This window comes from Chlorocebus sabaeus, chromosome 1 (assembly GCF_047675955.1).
Source record: "Chlorocebus sabaeus isolate Y175 chromosome 1, mChlSab1.0.hap1, whole genome shotgun sequence".
Taxonomy (NCBI): domain Eukaryota; kingdom Metazoa; phylum Chordata; class Mammalia; order Primates; family Cercopithecidae; genus Chlorocebus; species Chlorocebus sabaeus.
The window spans coordinates 55,344,940-55,372,153 of NC_132904.1; the positions used below are offsets into that span (position 1 = coordinate 55,344,940).

Here is a 27,214-nt window from a genome sequence, read left to right on the forward strand (position 1 = left end):
CTTCTTTTGTAGTCTTTCTCTTGACTTGTCATGGTGCTTATTTGCTACTTAATGTCATTCTAAGAAAAACTACAGGCGGGGCTCAGTGGCTCACACATGTAATCCCAGCACTTTGGGAAGCTGAGGCAGGTGGATCACCTGAGGTCAGGAGTTCGAGACCAGCCTGGCCAACATGATGAAACCCTGTCTCTACAAAAATACAAAAAAAATTAGCCGGGCATGATGGCTGGTACCTGTAATCCCAGTTACTCGGGAGGCTGAGGCAGAAGAATCACTTGAACCCGGGAGGTGGAGATTACAGTGAGCCGAGATCGCGCCATTGCATTCCAGCCTGAGCAACAGAGCTGCTCTGTCTCAAAAAAAAGCAAGAAAAACTACAAATTAAAAAGTTTGGCATGCATTTTACCCTCCAGTTTTGTATTATACAATGCCAATTTTAAATGTAAATATCAGACTATTTATCTCATATTTGGAATCACTGAAATTACACAATTTGAATTTTGTGGTTCATCCCAGAAGGTTTATCTCCTGCTGGTTTGAAGGCACAGCAAACACAAGCCAGGCTCTGGAAAGCTGAAAGGAGAAAGTGGATTCCTCTAGGCACAGAGCCTGTTAAGAAAGCCCTCGAGGGCAAGGGACTTCACAGATACCTGTGGGCAGGTGCTCTCTTGGGTCTGACAGGGTCCAAGTTCCCTTTCCTCCAGGTGTCTCCCCTTCCCACATGCCTGCCACTCCAGCCTACAGCAAATGGGCTACCAGTGTCTTTAAAACTCAGAGCTGGGACACTGTCAGTAAAGGGCTGGGCAAGAGGCTTGCGCCTTTCAAGGCTCAGCTAAGGCTGGTTGTCCACCAGGAGCACTGTGGTGCTGCCAGCCTGGAGTGGGGATGGCCATCACCTCGCCCCAACCCTCCCTGTATTGGGATCAGACTCCTGCCAAGGGTAGAGGGTGGCAGCAGTTGCAGGGTGAAGGCAAGGAGGGAGAGGCCAGGTGGGGCAGTGGTGGTGAGAGCCCTTCCAGGGAGGCAGCAGCGGGTGGAGCTGTGTGTAAGCTCAGCCGCTAAGCCCCCAGCACATGCTTTGTTGAGGCATGGGACTTCACTTATAAAACACAAAGATAGATATCAAGACCGCAGCTGGGCGCGGTGGTTCATGCCTGCAATTCCGGTATTTTGGGAGGCCAAGGCGGATGGATCACTTGAGCTCAAGAGTTTGAGAACAGCTTGGTCAGCATGGTGAAACCCTATCTCTACCAAAAATACAAACATTAGCTGGGCATGGTGGTGAGCACCTGTGGTCCCAGCTACTTGGGAGGCTGAGGTGGGAGGATCGCTGGAGCCCAGGAGGAGGTTGCAGTGAGCCCTGATCGTGCCACTGCACTCAAGCTTAGGTGACACAGCAAGACCCTATCTTAAAAATAAACAAAAATAATTTCAAGACTGCAACCATAGTGCATTAAACCCCAAATCCAGGGCCCTTCTGAGTGGAGTTTCTTGTTCAAACTGTACTGGTCACATGCCCATGCAGGCATGTCCTGTCCCTCAGGCAGAAGAAGAGAGATTATTTGGCTGAAGTATTCCTTGAGAGCATCCTCATCCCCAAAGGAAACCTAGGTACAGAAAGTGCTTATCATGGAGGAGGCTGAGGCAGCTTTTCTCCCCTTCCCAACATGCTCCCTTTTCCTCTTCGACACCAGACTTCAGCTCTGCCCCCTTCCTTTTCACATCCCACTCCCCACTCGCTGCTGAGGTCTACCAGTAGTTAACTAGTCTATAATCTTATCTGAGCCAGGAAATACTGGACGGTAAACTCCTTGGGTTAATAAATGCAGTCCAGTCAGTTTCAGCACTGAGTCCACGGTTTCCCAAGTTGCTTACCTAGCCCCAGGGCTGTCACTCGGGAAGGCAGGCAGCAAGCAAGGGACACTGTAGAGTTAGTTTGCCCCTGAAGACCTGGGGTTGGGTAGGAGGGGAAGGAGAGATCTGGCTCTCTGGGCAGCTGCCACCTGTAGAGAATTGAGACAGCCTCGTCCCTCCCTTAACTCTAAGTTCTTACAAAGAGTTCAGACTGCCAGCAAGGCACATTTTCTTTGTAGTGGCCTCAAGCTGTGTCTAGGGCAAAGCAGGGATTTTTTTGGACGGACAGGTTTTCCTTGAGCATTGTCTGGATCAAATTCCAGAGGGTTATGCCCCACTTGGTTCTGTTTGCTAGCGTTTACTCTTATTTCTTTTTTCTCTTTTTTTCTTTTTTTTTTTTTTGAGACAGTCTCTCACTCTGTCGCCCAGGCTGGAGTACAGTGGCCGGATCTCGGCTCACTGCAAGCTCCGCCTCCCGGGTTTACGCCATTCTCCTGCCTCAGCCTCACAAGTAGCTGGGACTACAGGCGCCCGCCACCTCGCCCGGCTAGTTTTTTGTATTTTTTAGTAGAGACGGGGTTTCACCGTGTTAGCCAGGATGGTCTGGATCTCCTGACCTCGTGATCCGCCCGTCTCGGCCTCCCAAAGTGCTGGGATTACAGGCTTGAGCCACCGCGCCTGGCCGCATTTACTCTTATTTCAAGTGTCTTTTTGGGATTTTTCAACCTTGGACGTTTCCGTGTCCTGCACTGCGAAGAGAACCCCCCCAAAGCAGCTTTCCTAGCAATTGTCAGCACAGCAACTGCACCCTTCCCCTGGAGGAAACAAGCCACCTCGCTAGGCTTCTGAGGCCCCATTCCCAAGACAGCAGGTCAGGGAAAACTAGCAGTGACCCTAGTCCTTTTCTCTGGGTGCCAGTAGGAAGTCATTTGCTTTTGAGCTGAGGGATAATCAGGTTAACCAAAACAGTCCAGGTTAAGCCCTGCCCAATTCAACTGGCAAAGGTGGTGGGAGTAAAGAGAAACACTCTGAAATTTGAGCAAAGTCAGATCTAAGGGGCCATGGGAGGCTGACAGCTTGGTTTTGGTCCTGGGAAGCACAGCGCCTGGCTGGGCCCAGTGGGGAGGAGCTCCCGGCCAGCAGCCAGGAGCCAGGACCAGCACTAGGAGGCTGGGCGCCACCCTGCCTGCGATTTCACAGATTCTGGTCTTCTATCAGCCGACAGCCCCTTTCTGAGCCTCAGTGGGCTTCAGCGGAGAGTTGTGTGGGTCTGTGTCTCTCTCAAGAATGAAGACTGGATCTGTGGTTGACTAGGGCTTTTGCTAATGTTATATATCTATAAAGGGTTCCTATTTCAAATAAGTCACCATCCTTTTTAGCAAGAGTTCATAGAACCTGACCAAAGATAACATTTATGTAAAATAAAATAGCACAATGGTTTCCCCTTTCTACTGTAAAGCTTGAAATGAAAAAGCCACATTTCAGCTCTCTGCAAACAAAGCTCGCTGAATGACAGTGCAGGAGGGCTGCTGCAGAACACACCTTCATCTGTTTTTCTTTTTTTGACCTTTGTGAATGCTGAATTTTCCACATTAGAAAATGGTTTTTCCATGGCTCAATTCATTAGGCAATCAGGTATCACCAAAGTTCATTTTGATAATCTCTGCCACAAGTGAGCATTTGAGGAGGTAACTGTGGTGCAGTGCCAGAAAGTCTGGGTTCCCATCTTGGTCCTGCCTCTCCGTAGCTGTGAGGGCCGGTAAGACAGTCAGCCTCCCTGGACTCTTGGTTTCCTCATATGTAAAATGGAGGCAGTAAATCCCCTATGTTTCACAAAATTGTTGTGAATATATAAAAATATATGGAAAAGCACTTATTCCGTACTTGATACACAACATCCTTTCAATGTGTGTATTAAGTTACACTTCATTTGTGATATTTTCTGCACCATTCCCCCATCCCCCCAATTTGATAAATAAAAAAAATATAAAAGTAACATTTTAAAAATTGCTGTATTCAAAATTAATAATAAACTTTGGGGAAAATAAGCTTTAAAACAAAAGTACATAAGCAAAAATAAATAATTTACACCAACCCACTAACCTAATTTTCAGAGTAAAGCCATTTCCAATTATAGTACTGTTATCTCGGGAACCAACCTGTGGTTAAACTTTGATAATTCATTATTTTTAAAAAACAGTAATAAAAACTGAATACTAAGCAAAATCTTTAACAAAACCACTAGATTTAACTTTTTAATTTTAAATAAATTTTATAATTTTGTACATAATTCAACGTAATGCCAATATAATTAGCATTTCAGCTTGAAGAGCTGGTTTTTAACAGGGATGGGAAACTATAAATTATTCGAATAGTCTGCAAACCATGAGATACAAATAAAAATGGACAAACATATAGTAGAACAAAAACCGCAGACACTCTACTAACTGGGGAAATATCTGAAGGCTTTACATCCTTTATTATCCATAATGGCTTTTGGAATTACGATTGTGTGACATATAGAACCTTTGATATTTTAGATACAGCCTTTATTTTTTTTTTTTCATGGGAAGTTAAAAATCCATCATAAGACTCCATAAGACTCTACTAGTCTTGCATGTAGACTCTAGGAGTTTGTGATCTGATAAAAGAGTAACATGAAAATTTACTGTATTGCCCTAATTTCATACTTCCTTGTACACAATGAATCACTCTGAGAATCTATTCCAAGGGTTATACACACAAAAGTGTCAAGAATAAAATGTTCTCCACTCTCGCATAAAAATGTGTACAGTGTATCAGGAATGGAAAACTTCTAATTTTCCTGGGCCCGGGCTTCATGGATTTCTGCTGCCAGAAGATGAAAGACTCCTGCTTTATTGCTCCATTGTTCTGAGGATTAATCATCCAACCCTGGTGTTTCTCCCTGTTGGATTCTAGATGCTATTCTGATGGCTTCTTCCAGAGATGGCTGTTCTCCAAGCTGAAAAAGGAACACACACATCAAATGCTAACAATTCAAAAGCCACAGTCAAGAAAATGCCAAAGAAATGTTATATGCTAGAAGGAAAACTTTCCTCTATAATTCTGACACTTGGTATTGTTAAGATACTACTGCTAAAATCATTAAGAGAACAAAACAGTCTTCTGCAGGGGAGGATAATGCAATGCAATTTCTTTTTCTTTTTTGAATTTAGAATCCTAGGTGCAGCCAGGCCTGGTGATATGATGAGGTCTCAGCGGGGTACGGTGGCCTATGCCTGTAATCCCAACACTTTGGGAGGTGGAGGCAGGCAGACTGCTTGAGCCCAGGAGTTCAAGACCAGCCTGAGCAACATGGCAAAACCCCATCTCTACTTAAAAAATATAAAAATTGGCCGGGCGTGGTGGCTCAAGCCTGTAATCCCAGCACTTTGGGAGGCCGAGACGGGCGGATCACGAGGTCAGGAGATCGAGACCATCCTGGCTAACATGGTGAAACTCCGTCTCTACTAAAAAATACGAAAAACTAGCCGGGCGAGGCAGTGGGCGCCTGTAGTCCCAGCTACTCGGGAGGCTGAGGCAGGAGAATGGCGTAAACCCGGGAGGCGGAGCTTGCAGTGAGCCGAGATCCGGCCACTGCACTCCAGCCTGGGTGACAGAGCAAGACTCCGTCTCAAAAAAAAAAAAAAAAAAAAAAACCACCCTGGCTAACACAGTGAAACCCCATATCTACTAAAAAATACAAAAAAATTAGCTGGGTGTGGTGGCGGGCACCTGTAGTCCCAGCTACTCAGGAGGCTGAGGGAGGAGAATGGCGTGAACCCGGGAGGTGGAGCTTGCAGTGAGCCGAGATCTCGCCACTGCACTCCAGCCTGGGCAACAGAGCAAGACTCTGTCTCAAAAACCAAAAATTAGCTGGGCATGGCAGCATGCACCTGGAGTCCCAGCTGCTGGGGAGGCTGAGGCTCCCACCTCAGAGGAAGAGGCTGAGGGGCAGACTCTTCTGCTTCCTTGGTTCAGCCACCCTATCCTGTCTCAGCCTCCCCTCCCCTCCCCTCTCCCCTCCCTCCCTCCCTCCTTTCTTTCTTTTTCTTTCTTTCTTTCTTTTTCTTTCTTTCTGCCGTGCCTGGCCTGCAATTTATTTGGGATTCTGATAAAATCTTCATACAGTCCGGCCATGATGGCTCATGACTACATTCCTAGCACTTTGGGAGGCTGCAGGAGGATCACTTGAGCCCAGAAGTTCAAGACCAGCCTGAGCAACATAGTGAGACCCCATCTCTATTTTTAAATGAATAAAAACTTAAAAAAAAAAAAAATCTTCATACATGCAAGAGACAAAAGATGCTTACCTCAGCCAACAAAAGAGAGCTTCTTGAGCCTTTGGCTTCTATACCCACAAACTACATAAAACCAACAGCTGACATTTCCTCTAGTGTGTTCTAACTCTTTATCAAGTAAACACATGGGGGGAAAAAATCTCCCTAAGGACAAGTAATCTGCACCTAGCCCCTAGGATTCTATATTACTTTACATTCTTTTTTTTTTTTTTTTTGAGACAGGGTCTCGCTCTGTCACCCAGGCTGGAGGACAGTGGTGCGATCTTGGCTCACTGCAGCCTCAACCTCCCTGGCTCAAGTGATCCTTCCACCTCAGCCACCAGAGTAGCTGGGATTACAGGTGCACACCACCACACCCAGCTAACTTTTGTATTTTTGTAGAGATAGGGTTTCATCATGTTGCCCAGGCTGGTCTCTTTTATTTTGGGGTCTCATTTGTTACCCAGGCGGGAGTGCAGTGGCACAGTCTTGGCTCACTGCAGCCTCAAATACCCTGGGTACAAGTAATCCTTCTACCTCAGCCCCCCGCCAAATAGCTGGGCACTACAGGCACCCACCACCACACCCGGCTAATTTTGTGCTTTTTGTAGTGACGGGTTTTCACGATGTTGCCCAGGCTGGTCTCTAACTCCTGAGCTCAAGCTACCTGCGTGCCTCAGCTTCCCAGAGTGCTGGGTTATAGGGATGAGCCACCGTGCCCGGCTGCACCTAAGATTCTAAATTCTCTGCTTCCCAGAGAATGATTCCTTCTAACTCTTCTGACATTCCCCTCTTTAAAATGGGGCTATGCACAGATTCTCAGAGGACTTATTTAGGATTTGTGTTTCCACTAGGTTTCACTCTAAGGAGTAGCTCTTAAGTGCTTTATAGACCCCTGCCTAATTTGAAGATGCCTGGGTGGGTGCACACAGGGATGTACACCTGAAGGTTTTTTTTTCTTGCTATAAATTCCCCTAGAATATGAAAAGATGGGTAGAGAACAAAGTGCTGGTCTCTTTGAGTCCACCTCAAACACTGCAATTTCCTTAAAGTAGGCTAGGTGATAGAGATTATTCTGTACCTTGCCTCCTGTAAAGGTTATACACAAAGCACAGTGTACAAAGTTGAGAGCTATGAGCAGCACTGCTGTCAACTGAGGACAGCCTGCCTTGGTACTCACCTGAACTGCAATCTGGGTGCCATTGGATGTTGCTACTAAGGTCAGAGGTCTGGTTTCTGTGGTTACTAAGTGATGGCTATGCTGCTGGTGCCCCATTTCTGATGAGGCAGTATGGAAGGCTGCCAAGTCTTGAGCTACAATTGCAACCTAACAAAACAAATCACACACATGAAGAATTAAATCTGAGATTTAAATAGGTTAAAGTCCACTTAATACAATGGACTGTCTTCAAATTGAAAAAGAAAAACTCCTCTGACCATAGACTTGTCAAAGCCTATATTGGAAGGAGTTTTATTTGAGGAAGCTGAGGCTCATTATTTAAGGTTATGAAGTAAGCCAACGGCAAAACAGGGTAGAGGACACTGGAGAAATGGATCTGCTATGCCAGGCCCCATTAGCCAGGGAGATGTGGCTGTACCTAGGTTCAATTACCCCTAAGGGGTTGCTTGGGAAGTTATGCATGTGGACTAATTTGTACCTCAAAAGTCCATTTTTTTCCCTGAGATTGGATCATAGGAGAAAATAAATGATTATTTTCCTGTTTACTTGTCGTATTTAAAATTAGATTTCCATTTAACTAGGAAAACTGAAAGGTCCAGTGGTATTACTGACAGACAACATCTCATCTCACACTCATTTCCCATTTTAGACTGTATGGAATCTCCCCATACTCCTCTTGCAGCATCTAGCCAGGAGGATTAAACGTGCTTTTGTGGCTCTTATACCACAAATACAATGTTTTTTAAAAGGCAGATAACATGGAAAATGGCAATTAACTATTTCTGTTAGATGATATTCTAAAATTTTACTCAGCCACATTCAGAGAAAGAATAGATTAAAAATGAAAACTGCTGTTTTACTTGGCTATTCACCCACTAAAAATGCTACATTTTAAGCTAACAGATATTTAGCTTGGATCAATCCCAGTAATATTCCCTAATTCTATAAGAATAACAGATTTCATTCCAGCAATGACTAAGTAGCTTATATTGGGCTAACCTTCCTGCAGATAACAATTACAAACCCTTGACAAAAATATGAAAAAGCAACTATTTGAAGGCTTTGAGCAGCAATGAAAAGCTGGAAGAAACTAGAGGGGATTCTGGAAAGAAGGGAGTCACACTGTGTTACATTTGTGTTTACAGATTTCACACTGAGGGCACTACCCAGTTTGAGCAGCATGGGGCAACTTAACATTAAAGATAATGGAGTCCAGGGCTGCCAGAATAGCAGTACAGAGAATAGCCCAGAAAGCAAAGAATCTGAGCAGGGAGCCCCCAAATCTTTGTATAAACTGTCCTCAAATCCTTAAGATCCCTGAACACAAATATTTCCAGTTTCCAATAACGTTCCAACAAGATTGGCAAAGCAGCATCTAGAAGGCTGAGAAGTTAAGGAGAGCTTTCAGTGCAACTCACCAAAAAGAGATGGAATTTGAAGTTTCAATCTTACCAAGTTATGAGGTAAGATTACATCCCAGGATTAAATATTCACCCTAAGACATAATGGCAACACTGAAACAGATCTGCCTTAACAAAGTACAAAACCCAGCCTCAACACATAATTTAACTAGTTAATAGAAAAAAAACAATCAATATTCTCCACAGAAAGATAACAAAATTCATAATCTCTATAATGTGTCATCCACAAGGTCCAGAATGCAATTTTAAAATTACAATTGCTTAGCCAGGCATGGTGGCTCACGTTGTAATCCTAGCACTTTGGGAGGCTGAGACAGGTGGATCACCTGAGGTCAGGAGTTTGAGATCAGCCTGGTCAACATGGTGAAACCCCATCTCCACTAAAAAAAACAAAAACAAAAACAATACAAAAATTAGCTGGGCGTGGTGGCAGGTGCCTGTAGTCCCAGCTACTCAGGAGGCGGAGGGAGGAGAACAAGGTCAAAGACAAATTAATATACATTCTCCATCTGAAGAACCTGGAGAAAGATTGATAAAAACCCCAAATAGGCTAGGTGTGGTGGCTCACACCTGTAATCCCAACACTTTGAGAGGCCGAGGCGGGTGGATCACCTGAGCTCAGGAGTTTGAGATCAGCCTGACCAACATGGTGAAACCCCATCTCTACTAAAATTACAAAAACTAGCTAGGCGTGGTGGCCAGTGCTTGTAATCCCAGCTACTCGGCAGGCTGAGGCAGGAGAATCGCTTGAACACGGGAGGTGGAGGTTGCAGCGAGATGAGATCGTGCCATTTGCACTCTGGCCCGGGCAACAAGAGCGAAAACTCTGTTTCAAAAAAGCAAAAAAACCAAATAGATCCCCAGCAACTTGTAAGACAACACCAAGTTAATATACATATAATTAGAGTTCCAGAAGGCAGTAGACAAAGAATTTAATTAATTAATTTTTTTTTTTTTTTTTTGCCAGAAGCAGTGGCTTCCACCTGCAGTCCTAGGTACTTGGGAGGCTGAGGCTGAGGGACCCCTGAAGCCCAGGAGTTTGAGGCCAGCCTGGGTCACAGCTACTTGGGACCGCTTGCCTTAGCCTCCCAAAGTGCTGAGATTACAGGCATGAGCCACTGTGCCCAGTCCTTATTTCCTTCCATTTACTTTTTAATTTTTCTTAAGGTAGAAACTAAGATCATTGCATTTAAAACTTTTTTCCCCAATACAAACATTTAAAACAAAATTTCCCCTAAGAATTGCTTTAGCTTCCACTGCCTGTTCTTTTCTTTTTTGGGGGGGGACAGGGCCTCCCTCTGTCGCCCAGGCTGGAGTGTAGTGGTGCTATCTCAGTTCACTGCAACCTCTGCCTCTTGGGCTCAAGTGATCCTCCCACCTCAGCCTCCTGAGTAGCTGGGACTACTGGCGTGCACCACCACACCTGGTTAATTTTGTATTTTTAGTAGAGATGGGGTTTCACCATGTTGCCCTGGATTGGTCTTGAACTCCTGACCTCAGATGATCCACCCACCTCAGCCTCCCAAAGTGCTGGAATTACAGGCATGAGCCACAGCGCCTGGTCCCCAGATCCTATGTATATTAAAGGGATAATAAGGAAATAGTATGAACAACTTTATATCAATAAATATGAAAACTTAGATGAAACAAACTTATAAAAACAAACTTAGCAAAATGGAAACAAAAAAACGTAGATAACTTGAATAGTATAGATCTACTTAAAAACTTGAATCCATGGAAAAAAAAAAACAAAACCTCCCAAAAAAGAAAACTCTAGACCTAGATGATGGTGTCCTGATTAATTCTATCAAGCTTTTATGGAGAAATAATACCAATCTCACACAACTATCAGAAAATACCACAGAAGAGAACACTTCCCAACTTGTTTTATGAGGCAAGCCTAACCTCGATATTGAAACAGGAGATTAAACTTTTTCTTATAATTTCATAATAAATTATAGATCAAGGCCGGGCGCGGTGGTTCACACCTGTACTTTGGGAGGCCTAGGTGGACGGATCACGAGGTCAGGAGATCGAGACCATCCTGGCTAACACGGTGAAACCCCGTCTCTACTAAAAACACAAAAAATTAGCCGGGAGTGGTCGCGGGCGCCTGTAGTCCCAGCTACTCAGGAGGCTGAGGCAGGAGAATGACATGAACCCGGGAGGTAGAGCTTGCAGTGAGCCAAGATCGTGCCACTGCACTCCAGCCTGGGCGACAGAGTGAAACTCCGTCTCAAAAAAAAAAAAAAAAAAAATTATAGATCAATATGGTTCATATATATTGACACCAAAATCTTTAACAAGATACTAGCAAACTGTCACAGAGGATCTTAAGGGCAGTAAAAATACTCTGATGGAGTATGATCCTCTACTGATAGATGTATGTCATTATACGTTTGTCCAAACCCATAGAATATATAACACTAACAGTGAATCCGGATGTAAATGATGGACTCTGAGTGACTATGATGTGTACAGTGTAGGTTTCAACAACGGTAACAAACGTGCTCCTCTGGTGGGGGTGTTGATTATACAGGAGGCTATGCATGTGTGGGGCCAGGGAGTATAAGGAAAGTCTCTGTACTTACCTCTCAATTTTGTGGTGAACCTATAACTGCTCTAAAAAAAATCATCTTTAAAAAATATATTAGTGAACTCAATCCAGCAAAATATGAAAAAGTAAACACATCATAATCAAGTGATATATTAGCTTTTTTATATGCAAATTAAAAACACAATGATAGACCCTTTCACATCCAGTAGAATGGCTAAAACTTTAAAACAACTCCAAATGTTGGTGATAATATGAAACAAACAGAACTCTTCTTTTTCATTTTTTTGAGACAGAGTCTCGCTGTCACTCAGGCTGGAGTACAATGGTGCAATCTCGGCTCACTGCAACCTCCGCCTACCAGGTTCAAGCAATTCTCCTGCCTCAGCCTCCCGAGTAGCTGGGACTAAAGGTGCGCACCACACTATGCCCAGCTAATTTTTTTTGTATTTTTAGTAGAGACAGGGTTTCACCATGCTGGCCAGGCTGGTCTTGAACTCCTGACCTCATGATCCACCTGCCTCAGCCTCCCAAATTCCTGGGATTACAGGCGTGAGCCACTGTGCCTGGCCTCTTTTTAATTTTTTTAGAAGACAGGGTTTTGCTCTGTCACCCAGGTTGTAGTACAATGAACATGGCTCACCAAAGCCTCAACCTCCTGGGCTCAAGTGATCCTCCCACCTCAGCTTCAAGAGTAGCTGGGACTACAGGCACACGCTGCCATGCTTGGCTAATTTAAAAAAAAAAAAAAAATTGGCCAGGCACGGTGGCTCACACCTGTAATCCCAGCACTTTGGGAGGCCGAGGGGGGTGGATCACCTGAGGTCAGGAGTTGGAGACCAGCCTGACCAACATGGTAAAACCCCGTCTCTACCAAAAATACAAAAATTAGCCGGGCATGGTGGCGGGCGCCTGTAGTCCCAGCTACTCGGGAGGCTGAGGCAGGAGAATGGCATGAACCCAGAGGCGAAGCTTGCAGTGAGCCGGGACTGTGCCACTGCACTCCAGCCTGGGTGATAGAGCAAGACTCTGTCTCAAAAAACAAACAAACAAACACAAATGTGGTGGAGACAGGGTCTTGCTACATCGCTCAGGTTGGTTTTAAAATCCTGGGCTCAAGCAATCCTCCCACCTTGGCCTCCCAAAGTGCTGGGATTACAGGTGTGAGCCACCGCACCCAGCCTATTTTTAAAAAATTTTTTAACCACAAGAAGCAGCACTGAACAAATGAAACTCTTATACATTGCTAGTGGGAGTGTATGACGGCCCAACCACTTTGGAGAACTGTTTGGTACTATCATAGAAAGGTAAATATGCCTCCATTCTATGACCCAGCAATGCCACAAATAGGTATTTATCCAAGACAAATGAGAGTATACGTCTACAAACGTATTTTTACTAGAATTTTTATTCATTTTATTCATAATAGTCAAAAATTGGAAGCATTTCAAATGTTCACCAAGGGGAGAATATATCAACAAATTGTGGTATATTGTTACAACAGAATACTGCTCAGCAATAAAAAAAGAATGAACTGTTATTATATGCCAACAATGTGAGTAAATATTCAAAATGTTAAGTAGAAAAACCCAGACACAAAAAAGTTCATACTGTGGTTCCATTTATGTAATGTTCAAGAATAGGCAAAACTAAGCTGGGCGCAGTGGCTCACGCTGTAATCCTAGCACTTTGGGAGGCCGAGGCGGGCAGATCACTTGAGGTCAGAAGTTGGAGACCAGCATGGCCAACATGGTAAAACTCCATCTCTACTAAAAATACAAAAAAATTAGCCAGGCGCGGGAGGTTGCAGTGAGCTGAGAACGTGTCACTGCACTCCAGCCAGGGTGACAGGGTGAGGCTCTGTCCAAAAAAAAATAATAATAATAAGCAAAACTAATTCTATCACAACAGTTTCTGCCTAAGGAGGGTGAGTACTGGCTACAAAGGAATCACAAGGGAACTTTCTGGCATGATAGAAATGTTCTACATTTTGTTTAGGATGTTAGTTATATGGGTGCATATTTAACATAACTCATTGAATTGTAAATTTAAGATCTATGCATTTCATTGTTACGTAAATTTTACCTCAATTAAGAAAAAAACAGATTGCAGGCAAATATGAAAAACAGGTTTAACTTCACTAGTGGTCAAATGAAAATAAACAGAATTTAACTTTTGCTTGTTAATTCTGTAAATATGAAAAAAAAAACCCTCAATGCTAGCAAGAGTACAGTGAAAAAGAAACCTTTTAGATCCATGACATGATTATTAAACCTTTCTGAAAAATAATTTGGCAATACGTAACAAGCAGTTTAAAATAGCTTAAACTGTTAATACAAAAATTTGTTTCCTATGAAAATAACCAGAAGCCCTTTTTTTTTTTTTTCTTTAAGATGGAGTCTCACTCTTTTTGCCCAGGCTGGAGTGCAGTGGTGCAATCTTGGCTCACTGCAACCTCTGCCTCCCGGGTTCAAGTGGTTCTCCTGCCTCAGCCTCCTGAGTAGCTGGGATTACAAGTGCCACACCACCACGCCTGGCTAACACTTTTGTAATTTTAGTAGAGATGGAGTTTCACCATGTTTGGCCAGGCTGGTCTTGAACTCCTGACCTCAGGTGATCCACCTGCCTCAGTCTCCCAAAGTGCTGGGATTACGGGAGTGAGCCACCGCACCCAGCCTGCATTTTCTTAATGACTAATGATGTTGAACATCTTTTTATGTGCTTATCGGCTACGTACATCATTTTACACTCCCACTAGCAGTACATGAATGTTCTAGTTGCTCCGCATCTTTGCCAACATTTGGAGGTGGTGGTGGTGGTTGTTTCCTCACTAGTTTCTTAGGAGAAATCAACATTTGGTTTTTTATTTTAGCCATCTTCTTGGGTTTGAAATGCTCTCTCATTGTGATATTAATTTGCATTTCTCTGATGATAAAAGATGTGCACTTTTTGTGTTATGTATCTTTTGTGGGAGGTCTGTTCAATGAGCAACTGAATGATTTGTACATTTAAAACTTTTTTTGGCTCATTTTTAATGGTTGTTCATCTTTTCACTGTTGATTTGTAGAAGTTTCTTACACATTCTCAATATAAGTCCGTTTTTAGACTTGTATTGTGTGAATATAGTGTGTGTATATGGTGTGAATATCTTTTCCTCAGTCTGGGAGTTGTCTGATCTTTTTCTTAACAGTGTCTTTTGGTGAGCAGAATTAATTTTGATTAAGTCCAATTTATCAGTTTTTTTTCTTTCATTATTACTATAGTTTGAATACAGTCCAAGAAATCTTTAAGGTTGCAAAACTATTTGCCTCTCTTTTCTTCTAGAAGCTTTATGATTCTGAGTTTTGCATTCAGGGTGTTATGAGACCACTAACTTCATTCTTTTTTCAAGAGTGAGACTCAACATTGCCTTTAGTATAGTACAAGAACAGTTTTTAAATATATTATGTTATTTAAGTGAAATGAAAATTAAAACTACAAAAAAATACATCAGATTGGCAAAAATCCAAAAGTTTGATACTACCATGGTGACTATGCTGAAGGAGAAGAGGCACTATCAAACCCTGCAAGTGAGAATGGAGACTGGCATAACCTTAGAAGGGAAGTTTGGCAACAATGATCACAATTACGAATGCATGTATCTTTGTACCAGCAATCCTGCTCTAGGAATTTATCTAGCATATATACTCACACTTATATAAGTAAAATCACAAGTGCACAAGGTTATGTGTTGTTTGAAATAGCAAAAGACTTTAATTACGGCACATCTGTAAGTGGAATACAATACAGCTTAAAAAAAAAAAAGGATGAGGAATCTCTCCATATAATGAAATAGAAAGATTTTGAAGATGTATTGTTAAGTCTAAAAGACAACATACAAGATGCAGAACAGACTAGTTTACTATCAATAAAAAAAAAATGGAGGCTGGGCATGGTGGCTCATGCTTGTAATCCCAGCACTTTGGGGGGCCAAGGCCTGGGCAACATAGTGAGACCCTGTCTCTACAGTAAAAAAAAAAAAAAAAAAGAAAAGAAAAAGACAGAAAAATTAGCCAGGCATGGTGGTGCATACCACCATGTCTCAGCTACTCAGGAGGCTGAGGTGGGAGGATTGTTTGAACCTGAGAGGTGGAGGCTGCAATGAACCGTGATCGTGCCACTGCACTCCAGTCTGTCTCAAAAACCAAAAGAGAGCTATTATGTTAGCTGTGGGCTAACTAACAAAAAAGGAAGGGGGAGATGACTTTTTACTTATTTGCATTTGTTTGTATATGCTTAATGATTGGAAGAATACACAAAAAATTGATAAAAGTTGATTATCTGTGGAGGCAAGAATTGAGTTCATGAAGGCAGGGGTGGGATGAAGACTTTTCATTACACACCTGTATATATTTTTTGAGTTTTAAACCATATGAATATATGACATATTCAAAAAATTAAATAGTAAATTTTGCAATTATTTCCTAAGTATCTGATAATGATGATAATAGGAATAACTACCACTACTGAACACTTAATATATATGTAGGCTGAGTATCTTATATACATTATCTCATTCAATCCTTACATCAATCTTATGGGGTAGATGCCACTAGCACCCTACTTTACAGATGAGGAAAAACAGGCTCTGAGGGTTAAGTAGCTAAGAAGTTGCAAAATATTATTCACTCCAAAGTTTGTGTGCTTAACTGTTGTACCACATTGTACATCTATGTAACAGTTTTGGTACTGATATATGTATTGATTGATATAACAGAAAAAAGTAATTACCTGTTGCCCTTCCGTACCCTCAGCAGTAACCATAGCAACAGAATGTGTTCCTGCTGACGAGATGACTGCATCATGGGCGGGAACTGTGATGGGTGTGCCATCCTGCGTTACCATTGTGATGGTGTTGCCAATGGCCTGCATGTCAGCTTGAGATATGTTGACCTGCAATACAGTGAATTTTACAAAGCAGTCAATGTTTCCTGTTACAGCTGACAATCTGACATAAGGACTGGGACTAATCCTTGTGTAAGTTTGCTCTGTGAATGTAAATAAGTCTTTTAGAATGAAATAAACTCATTCAGTCATCAGAAAAAAATGAATACAATATTTCTTTTAAAAATTCTTATTTTATTATTTTATTATTATTTTTGGAGACAAGGCCTTGCTCTGTTGCCCAGGCTGGAGTGCAGTGATGCAATCATAGCTCACTGCAGTCTACAACTCCTGGGTTCAAGTGATCCTCTAGCTTCATCCTCTTAAGTAGCTGTGACTACAGGCGTGACCCATTGCTCCTGACTAATTATTTGTATTTTTTTTTTGTAGAGATGGGGTCTCACCATGTTTCCCAGACTGGTCTCAGACTCCTGGCCTCAAGTGATCCTCCCACCTCAGCCTCCCAAAAGTGCTGGGATTACAGGTGTGAGCCACTGTTCACACAATACAGGCAACACAGTATTTCTTTCTTTCTTTTTTCTTTTTTTTCTGAGACAGAGTCTTGCTTGTTGCCCAGGCTGGTGTGCAGTGGTGCGATCTCTGCTCACTGGAAGCTCCGCCTCCCGGGTTCACGCCATTCTCCTGCCTCAGCCTTCCAAGTAGTTGGGACTACAGTACAGATGCCCGCCACCACACCCAGCTAATTTTTTTTTTTTTTTTTTTTTTTTGTATTTTTAGTAGAGACAAGGTTTTACTGTATTAGCCAGGACGGTCTTGATCTCCTGACCTTGTGATTTGCCTGCCTCGGCCTCCCAAAGTGCTGGGATTACAGGTGTGAGCCACTATGCCCGGCAATACAGTATTTCTTAATTGCATTTCCTCCTCTCCATTCCTGTCGCTAATTTAGACCCTTATTTTTCTCCCATCTGAATTTCTATGAGAATCCAACTTCTCTCCAGGTATCCAGTCTAACCCTTCCCTAACCATCCTCCATGTTGACATCTTTCTAAAACAAAACGAAACAAAATCTTATTATGCTCTCTGCTGCTGAAATCCCCTGTGACTGCCCATCACCTATAGTTGAGACTTTTTTTTTTGAGAAGGAGTTTCACTCTTGTTGCTCTGGCTGGAATGCAAAGGCATGATCTCGACTCACCACAACCTCCACTTCCCGGATTCAAGCGATTCTCCTGCCTCAGCCTCCCGAGTAGCTGGAATTACAGGCATGCGCCAACACACCTGGCTAATTTTGTATTTTTAGTAGAGATGGGGTTTCTCCATGTTGGTCAGGCTGGTCTCAAACTCCTGACATCAGGTGATCTGCCTGCCTTGGTCTCTCAAAGTGCTGGGGTTACGGTGTGGGCCACCGTGCCCAGCCCAGACTTCTTACACAGCATTCTTGACCTTTCATGACCTGGCCTTTACCAACTTCCCCAGACTCATCTTCCACTACTTTTAAACTAGCAACTGGCCGGGCGCGGTGGCTCACACCTGTAATCCCAGCACTTTGGGAGGCCGAGGCGGGCGGATCACAAGGTCAGGAGATCGAGACCATCCTGGCTAACACCGTGAAACCCCGTCTCTACTAAAAATACAAAAAATTAGCCGGGCGCAGTGGCGGGCGCCTGTAGTCCCAGCTGCTCCGGAGGCTGAGGCAGGAGAATGACGTGAACCTGGGAGGCGGAGCTTGCAGTGAGCCGAGATCGCGCCACCGCACTCCAGCCTGGGCGACAGAGACTCCGTCTCAACAACAACAACAACAACAACAACAAAACAAGCAACTGACACTCCAGCCACAACTAGTCATTTGTAGTCCTAGAAAATATCATATTCTCTTCCCTTCACTCTCTGTTTGGTGAGTTCATGAAAATCCTTCAAGACCCAACTGAACACCCATTCTCTATGAGGATCTGCAAGATTACTTTAGGAAGAAAAATTTACTCTCTCCTCCAGGGTGCCACAGCACTTTCTATATCCCTCAATTATATACCCCTCATTATGAAAAATTATTCATTCTAAAAGGGTCTCTCTCCTACTAGACTGTGATACTGCCCTTCCTGTGATTCCAACACTAAGTCCACTGACCAAAATGTCTGGCATGGGGTAGATGCTCAATAAATGTCTATCGTTTGACTGATTAAAGGAATGGAATGGAAATCTAATTCCTGAAGGAAATGAGAAGGTTAAGTGTAGAGAAAGTACAACATTGGGAAGGGAAAGATAGTTGTTTTGGAATATATGAAGAAGGATTAGACTTATTCAGTATGGTCGAAGAGGAGCCATGACTGGATGATACAGGGGTGGGTTCTGGTCTGATAAATACTAGAATTACGGTGGCTCATGCCTGAAATCCCAGTGCTCTGGGATGCGGAGGCAGGAGGATCACCTGAGGCCAGGAGTTCAAGACCAGCCTGGATAACACAGTGAGCCCTCACTTCTGAAAAAAACATGTTTCTTTAATTAGCCAGGTGTGGTGGTACACGCCTGTAGTCCTTTGAACTATGGTTGTGCCACTGCACTTTGGCCTGGGCAACAGAGTGGGACCATCTCTAAAATCACACAAACAAACAAACACTAGAATTATTCAACAATGGAACAGATTGCCTCTTTTTAAAATGTACTTATTTATTTATTTAGAGACGGAGTCTCACTCTATTGTCCAGGCTGGAGTGCAGTGGCACAATGTTGTCTTACCCTGCCTCCTGGGTTCAAGTGATCCTCCTGCCTCAACCTACCTAGTAGGTAGAACTACAGGAGTGTGCCACCACACCAGCCAATTTCAGTATTTTTAGTAGAGACGGGGTTTCACCACTTTGGCCAGGCTGGTCTCAAACTCCTGATCTCAAGTGATCCACTCGCTTTGGCCTCTGTGATTATAGGTGTGAACCACTGCACCCAGCCCAACATTGCCTAAGACAGAAATTGCCTAATCACTGGGGGTTTCTCAGTAGTGGCTATTTCAGACCTGCTATAGTGGGAATTTTTCCTGTATAGGGAAGAGGGAGGTTATATAAAACAACCTCCAGAGGACCTCTGTATGTGATGATCTAATTCAAGAAAAAGTGTTAAGGCTGATGCAGAATTAAAACTTGGTTAATAATCTTGCATACCAGTCAGAGGACAAAGAGTATAGTGTGAAATTAGTGACGTCAAAATGAGGAAGGAGATAAATGAGATGGTGTAAGAGCTTTGTACTTTTGAATCCTGAGTATCAAAACAGGGCAGATTAATCATTAAACCCTAAGAGAGATGGGTAAGGAGAGCATTCTCATGAAAGAGGCAGACACAGAAGGGTAAAAGAAGCATATTGTGCATATTTCCACCAGGTATTGAGACGGCCTTTGCTAGAGCTTAAAAATGGAATTAAGGTGGAATTATTTTAGGCTAGTAACATCTAGAAAATAATAACAAGTTTGACTATCAGAGAACCATTACACTGCGCTTTTTCTGGGGGAAATCAACATACCTATTCTATCGACTCTGTGAAGCTAGTTGAGTGAACTCTCATGATTCCTGATCTCTTAATGGTGCCATCATATGCTGATCACCTCAGCCAAATCTCTGTTTTTTCAATCTCACCTCCTGGACCTAATCAGCCACCAAATCCTATCCCTTTTCTGAGCTGTGTTTCACATGGATCCAGTACTTTTCAAGACCTCAGCCTCTCTGTGGCTGACCTTTATCATCTCACCTTTGAGCTACACCAAGAATACCATTTGGATTCTGCAGTCACAAACATTCTTTCTCCTCATCTCTCTGCACATAGTCTCTTTAAGCAGACTACTGAAAAACCTCAGGGTTTCCAAACTTTGTGCCCTGATATTTCAAAGTTTTCCTCAATGGGGAGCCAGCCTGCCTTTCAAGCCCAGGTTCACGGAAAGATTTAATTTGTTTGGCTTTTGATGGATACTTACATGCTGAGTTCCATCTTGGGATATGAGTGTAACTTGTTGACTCAACCCAGATTGGGTTACTGTGGCTACTTGTGTAGAAACAACGTCGTCCCCTTCTACACCTGTGACATACGTAATCTGGGACCCTTTAAGAACATCTTCACCTTGACCTGTTTAAAACAAATCAATCATTTATTTGACCAACCAACCAATTTGTTTAGAAAATAGGATATTTTAAGTATTAAAGAGAAAATTATATAAATTAAAATATCCATATATCATATTCTAAATCATAAAAATGGCTTCCAGGACCTCCTTCCAATTCCTCCACCTCCACTTTTGCAAAGGCAAACCACATCAAAGCAGACCAAACAAAAAACTTTTCTGTATCATATTTAAATGTTCTGATTTTTAGGGACCTGTTTTATTCTCTTAGTTGGAGTAACTACTTGATACTGCATGTGTATTATGGGCAGGGAGGGGAGGAACTGTACAGGAAGATTAGCAAATAACCCTTCAAATACAGCAAGTATGCACTAAGTTCTCGCATTCACTTAAGAAGCTGCTAAAGGCCAGGCACGGTGGCTCACACCTGTAATCCCAGCACTTTGGGAGGCCACGGCGGGCAGATTACCTGAGGTTGGGAGTTCGAGACCAGTCTGACCAACATGGAGAAACCACGTCTCTATTAAAAATACAAAATTAAGGCCGGGCAGGGTGGCTCACGCCTGTAATCCCAGCACTTTGGGAGGCCAAGGTGGGTGGATCATGAGGTCAGGAGATCGAGACCATCCTGGCTAACACAGTGAAACCCCATCTCTAGTAAAAATACAAAAAAAATTAGCCGGGCGTGGTGGCAGGTGCCTGTAGTCTCAGCTACTCAGGAGGCCGAGGCAGGAGAATGGTGTGAACCTAGGAGGCAGAGCTTGCAGTGAGCCGAGATCGCGCCACTGCACTCCAGCCTGAGCAACAGAGCGAGACTCTGTCTCAAAAACAAAAACAAACAAACAAAAATACAAAATGACCCAGACCTGGTGGCATATGCCTGTAATCCCAGCAACTCGGGTGGCTGAGGCAGGAGAATCACTTGAACCCAGGAGGCAGAGGTTGTGGTGAGATGAGATTGTACCATTGCACTCCAGCCTGGGCAACAAGAGCGAAACTCCGTCTCAAAAAAAAAAAAAAGAAGCTGTTAAAAGTGGTTAAGACTATTTTCATTTTCATAAACATTAACCACAAAGCCAGAATGGTTTGTAAACACACTCACTGATACTAAACTTGGTCTTTAGCACAAGTGATTGATTGCAAGGCATCAGTACACAATGACCTCACTGTGTAAAGACAATGTATGGCATATTATCTGAGGTATGGTTAATAATTTAGTGACAAAAAAGGAAACTCCATCACTTCTTTATTTCATAAAGAACCCGCAAGTAAACAGCAATTTCAACAGTCCATTACTGCTATAACTGTCAACCAGGAAGATTCCTGGTCCCTCTGTCTTTCATCATTTTCCACCTCCCATGAAGTCAGAAAGAGAGCAAAAAAAATGTTTCCCCCTCAAAGGACTTAATATGCTAATCTAAGAGGACTTCTCAAGTCAATGGTTAATCCATGCACTCATAAGGCTACAGTCATCAGTGTCTTCCATGACAGACATTACTTCATTTCTTTTTGTTCTGTTTCACAGCTATTTATATACCATTATTCCAATAGGTTACAAAACCCAGGGAACCATGTGAGAGAAAACAGAAATCCATCCCTATACTTTGAAAAGCAATCTTAGGTTTTTTTTTTTTTTTTTGAAAACAAAATGTATATTATTATATTATAGACTATTTTCTAGAATATAGGAACTTCCAGGTCAGGCGTGGTGGCTCACGCCTATAATCCCAGCACTTTGGGAGGGCGAGGTGGGCGGATCATGAGGTCAGGAGATCGAGAACATCCTGGCTAACATGGTGAAACGCTGTCTCTACTAAAAATACAAAAAATGAGCCAGGCGTGGTGGCGGGCGCCTGTAGTCCCAGCTGCTTGGGAGGGTGAGGCAGGAGAATGGCATGAACCTGGGAGGTGAAGCTTGCAGTGAGCCGGGATTGTCCCACTGCACTCCAGCCTGGGCAACAGAGCGAGACTCTGTCTCAAAAAAAAAAAAAAAAAAAGAATATAGGAACTTCTGATAATCTGAAATATCAACGTTTAAGGGAGAGACTTGAGGAAGGTTAAAAAATAAAAAAAGAGTCTTGCAAACTTAAGTCTGATATCATTAAAGCCTGCTTTCTAACTGAAAAGATTCAGCAGTTGCTGTAGTATCTTATTTACTTCCTTTCTCTTAGCAATTGTCAAATATACGGTACATTATTATTAACTTGTAGTCACACGCTGTGCAGATCTATGGTACTTATCCCTACTAACTGAAACTCTGTACTCTTTGACCAGTATCTCCCCAATTGATGTAATATCTAACCATGCACACTTACAGTGTTTTGGCTAGAAAATAATCACCATGAAGACTGATGGAATTGCTATTCTCCTACTATCACCTAACAAATACCTGAAAAGACAAATCAGGACTACAAGGAATCATCTGAGCAGATGACCTGTTCTTTCCCTTATTCTTCAACAAACTTTTTCCACCTAAATGTTTTTCAATGCTTCAATATCAGTTGTTAAAAATGAGAAAAGATGCCATCTCTTAATTTTCATATTTACTTCATTTTAGAGGTACTCAGTAAAACTGTAAGACAACTTGCTTTGTGTTTTAGAAGAACCTACTTCCTTTTACCTACTTACCTATGCTTATTTACCTGAAATAATTCAATGTAATTCTCTAAAATATTTTTCCAAGAGTTTACTGAAACAAATAATTTTGTCTCTTACAATATCATACTTAATAGCACCTGAATCAATGAAGAGTTATTTGGGAATACTTCTCTACTGTTACGATTAAGACCAACATCCTTAATGGACCCAAACAGTCTGGCTGTCCCTGCCTCACTCTCCAGTCTTGTTTCACCACCTTCCCAGGCAGTACTGCCCTACTGGCCAGGCTTCATCCAGTATCTCCAATTTACTTTGGTCTCTCCAACCTCCTGGTTCTCTGCATGTGCCATTCTCTCTATTTGGAACATTCTCTTGCCTTTGCTTCCTGCTTCCCTTCCCAGCAACCTCTGCTTCTTCACCCAGTTAAACCCTATTCAACCTCCAGATCTCTCTAAAAATTCCTTCCTTGACCTCCCAGACTAACATTCCCTTCTATACATCCCAGAGCACCACATACTTTTCTTCAATAGCACTTACTGCAGCTGTGAATTGTGTTTGTGCGATTATATGACTGACACATTATGATTTGAGAAAATGCTATGAATCATAAATTATGTTCATAACTGTTGATTCTCAAACTCAGAAACAAAATATAACAGACAAAACTCTCACCTGGGGGTGGCTCAAAGAAGGCTTCCTGCTCCTCCTCGATGGGCTCAGTGTCGTTGTGGGCTGTCCGTTTGTGCATGGCCAGCGTGGAGATCTGCTTGTATGTCTTCCCACAGTGATTACAGTTGTAAGGTTTGGAATGAGTGTGGACAACATGATGTTTGTACAAACTGGAATATTCTGTAAACCTTTTGTCACACCCAGGAACTGTACAAACATATGGCTTTTCCCCTAAAGAACAGCACCAACAAAAAGTTCAACTTTTACATATGTAGGCATAATCATTCCATACTTCATCCCCAGGGAGTAAAATACCTCTAAAAATAAATAATTGCCAAATCCCTCCTCATCCCACCATGAGGCAGCACACAAGAAAAGATTCCCTAACTATGGTTTTGACTTAACTCAAAAGGTAGTATGCATCCTTAGTGCTGTCTCCATGCATCAACACCAGGTTCCCTTTAATCTCAAGGAATGAGAAAAGGATGGAGATGTTGCCCAGTTTAACTTTAATGAAACTGTAATTTATTGTTTCCCATAATTAGATAACCTAGATACTGTTAGTGATACTCTATTAATAATGACAATAATAAATGCTATTATTACTGTAACTTATGCAGCTTCCTAAGAATTTTATAAAGATAGTAAAAAAGGATTTTATTTAAAAGTCTATTAAACCTAGTTAGATATGTCAATACATCTGAAAGGACATACATGTTTCATTTAACTTAACCTGACTTCTTGCATCCAATCAAAAGCTACTGAGTATTTACTAAGAGCAAGCAGGCAATACATAGGGAGGTAAATACTTAAATTTTTGTCCCATGAAACAGCTTGAGAACATTATAGGCAGTACATATATTTTTAGGACTTTTTATTACAGAAAATTTCAAATATACACAGAAGTACAGAGAAATAGTACCCCGTATACCAATCATCCAGCTTCAACTATCAATTCATGACCAATATTGTTTCTTATATTTACTACCCATTTCCCCCTTCTTCCTGACCAGGATTATTCTGAAACAGTTCCAGGTTCTTTTTCTTTCAGACTGTATACCTAAAAGATGTGTTCCTGCTTAAAAAATATGTAAACAAAATTAATATTACTTAATATCACAAAATACCTAGACAGTGCTAACATGTGGTGGTATACGGACCTAAAACTGAAAGCAAACTGGAACAAATTAACCTAATTGTTGAAATGAATACTTTTAACTACACTGAAGGGGTTGGGGTGGGGGAACAAATAAATTAATTAAAGTAGCTCATTTACACAGTATTTGACTTATGCCCTCAGTCTTGGGCTCAGTGGTGAGGGTGAGGGGAAGAATTGCAAACAAATATTCAGCTTGTCTGCAGTAGGCTTGTTTACTGTAGTGGTATGGGTGAGGGGTAGAATTGCAAACAAATATTCAGCTCGTTTGTAGTAGGCTTGTTTACTGTAGTGGTATGAGTGAAGAGATTCTGAAACTATTTTAGTTGGAATAAAACACTGAGCAAATGAGTAAATATTTCAAATGCTGCTGGAAGTAAGGGCTCTAGCTGTGGAAAAGGGAGAATACAAATATGGAATGGGGGAAGAAAAAAAAAGAAAAACCCTGTGGTGAAATGGAATTGGAGGTATTGGTGTGAATTCAGATTTTAAAATGTACATATGAAAGTGTGTATACATATACATGTCCTGATTTATTCTCATTTGACACATTCCTTGGGTAACTGCACCTTTCCCAGTGGTTCTAAACACACTAAACCCACCCAAAATAATAAGATATTACACTAATGTACTGGAAAATAAGTCTTATACATAACGTAATTGGCGATTGCTTCCTGTCCTCTGCCCAGTTCCCGTTCTCAAAGCAGGCAGGTTAATGTTCTTATTTTGGTGGATGGTTGTTGAGATGTGGTGAGGGCAAGAGAAAGGGCAGCCAATCTCAACTTGGAAAAATCAGCCCAATTGATATTTAGGCTGGAGCAGAAACTGCCACTAGGTGGCACCAAACCACAGCCAAGAGGCGAAAGGATCTGGATTGAGCTTTTGAGCTCCCTTACTGACTAGTTGCATAGCCTGCCTCAACTGGGTCATCTGACTAGCCTTGCGGGGGGGCGGGGCGCGGAAGGACTGCATTTCTCAGGGCTGAATCTTTACACTCTACTAGATATTGTGACCAGTTATTGTAGCAGTTACTTGATCATTAGCCAATCTTTTCTTCCAGCCCACAACTACCTCTTAGGTCAGACCAACATTTATAACTGCATACTGACTGTCTCTACTCCCAATTATTCTCAAACAGTCTACTAAAAGACCTGGGGAGCTTTTAATACATCCTGATGCCTGGGCCTCACCCCAGTCCAATTATGTCAGAATCTTTGCAGACAGGATCTGGAAAATCAGTCTATTTTAAAGAGATACATCCAATATGCAGCCTCATTTGAGAGCACTGCTCTACCTAAATGTTCCAAAGATATTGGTATGGCCAAACTTAACATAGGCATCTCTCTTATTGAATGCTAATTTGCCCATAAAATGTGTTGAATGGCTAGCTTTCAGATAATTAGTCTGTATTCCATTACTTTTTCCTTTTCTTTTTGAGACAGAGTCTCGCTCTGTCACCTAGGCTGGAGTGCAATGGTGTCAGCCACCACGCCTGGCCATAATTATTTAACAGTAAGTGAACTCATTTGTAGGTACATGTTTATGTATAGCACACAAAAATTGAGTATCAGGGCTGGGAGTGGTGGTTCATGCCTATAATCCCAGCACTTTGGGAGGCCAAGGCGGGTGGATCACCTGAGGTCAGGAGTTCAAGATCAGCCTGGCCAACATGGTGAAACCCTGCCTCTACTAAAAATACAAAAATTAGCCAGGTGTGGGGGGCAGGGGCCTGTAATCCGAGCTACTTGGGAGGCTGAGGCAGGGGAATTGCTTGAACCCAGGAGGCAGAGGATGCAGTGAGCTGAGGTCACGACACTGCACTTCAGCCTGAGTGACAGAGCGAGACGCCGTCTCAAAAAAAAAAAAAAAAAAAAAATTTTGGCCGGGCACAGTGGCTCACACCTGTAATCCTAGTGCTTTGGGAGGATAAGGTGGGCGGATCACAATGTCAGGAGATGGAGACCATCCTGGCCAACATGGTGAAACCCCGACTCTACTAAAAATACAAAAATTAGCTGGGTGTGGTGGTGTGCGCCTGTAGTCCCAGCTACTCGGGAGGCTGAGGCAGGAGAATCGCTTGAACCCAGGAGGCAGAGGTTGCAGTGAGCCTAGATCATGCCATTGCACTCCACATTGGGTGACAGGGCGAGACTCCATCTTAAAAAAAAAAGTATTTTAATTTTGAATTAACAAAAGTTTACTCTTAATACTGGTAATAAAACAATAATTAAAATTTTTCTTATAAAACTAATGCATATCCTGCCTTACTCTCACATTTGCCATTCCATTCTCACCCACCAAAACTACATCCACAAAATGGAGGATTAAAATTAAAAGCTTCTATACTGCAAACGATATCAAGAGAAAAAAAAAACCAGCCACAGAATGAAAGAAAATATCTGTAACTCATATCTAATAAGAGACTTAGATCCAGAATTAAAGTTATACAACTCAGTAATAAAGACACAACCCAATTTTAAAAATAGCAAAGGATTTGAAT

At 42.4% G+C, this 27,214-nt stretch overlaps 1 protein-coding gene across 4 annotated transcripts in view; it reads right to left on the minus strand.

The window, feature by feature from the left end:
- Window positions 1-4,298: 4,298 nt before the first annotated feature.
- Window positions 4,299-27,214, minus strand: part of ZNF143 (zinc finger protein 143) — a 63,147-nt gene continuing 40,231 nt past the window's right edge. For all 4 annotated transcript variants that reach the window (XM_037999726.2, XM_037999725.2, XM_037999728.2 and 1 more), the window contains exons 12-16: window positions 23,562-23,789; window positions 20,148-20,296; window positions 16,081-16,242; window positions 7,336-7,482; window positions 4,299-4,837 (exon numbers count right to left, since the gene is read on the minus strand). In XM_037999726.2, the coding sequence (XP_037855654.1) occupies window positions 4,754-4,837; window positions 7,336-7,482; window positions 16,081-16,242; window positions 20,148-20,296; window positions 23,562-23,789 (770 nt within the window). In that variant the 3' untranslated portion in view covers window positions 4,299-4,753. The remainder of the gene's footprint in view (window positions 4,838-7,335; window positions 7,483-16,080; window positions 16,243-20,147; window positions 20,297-23,561; window positions 23,790-27,214) is intronic.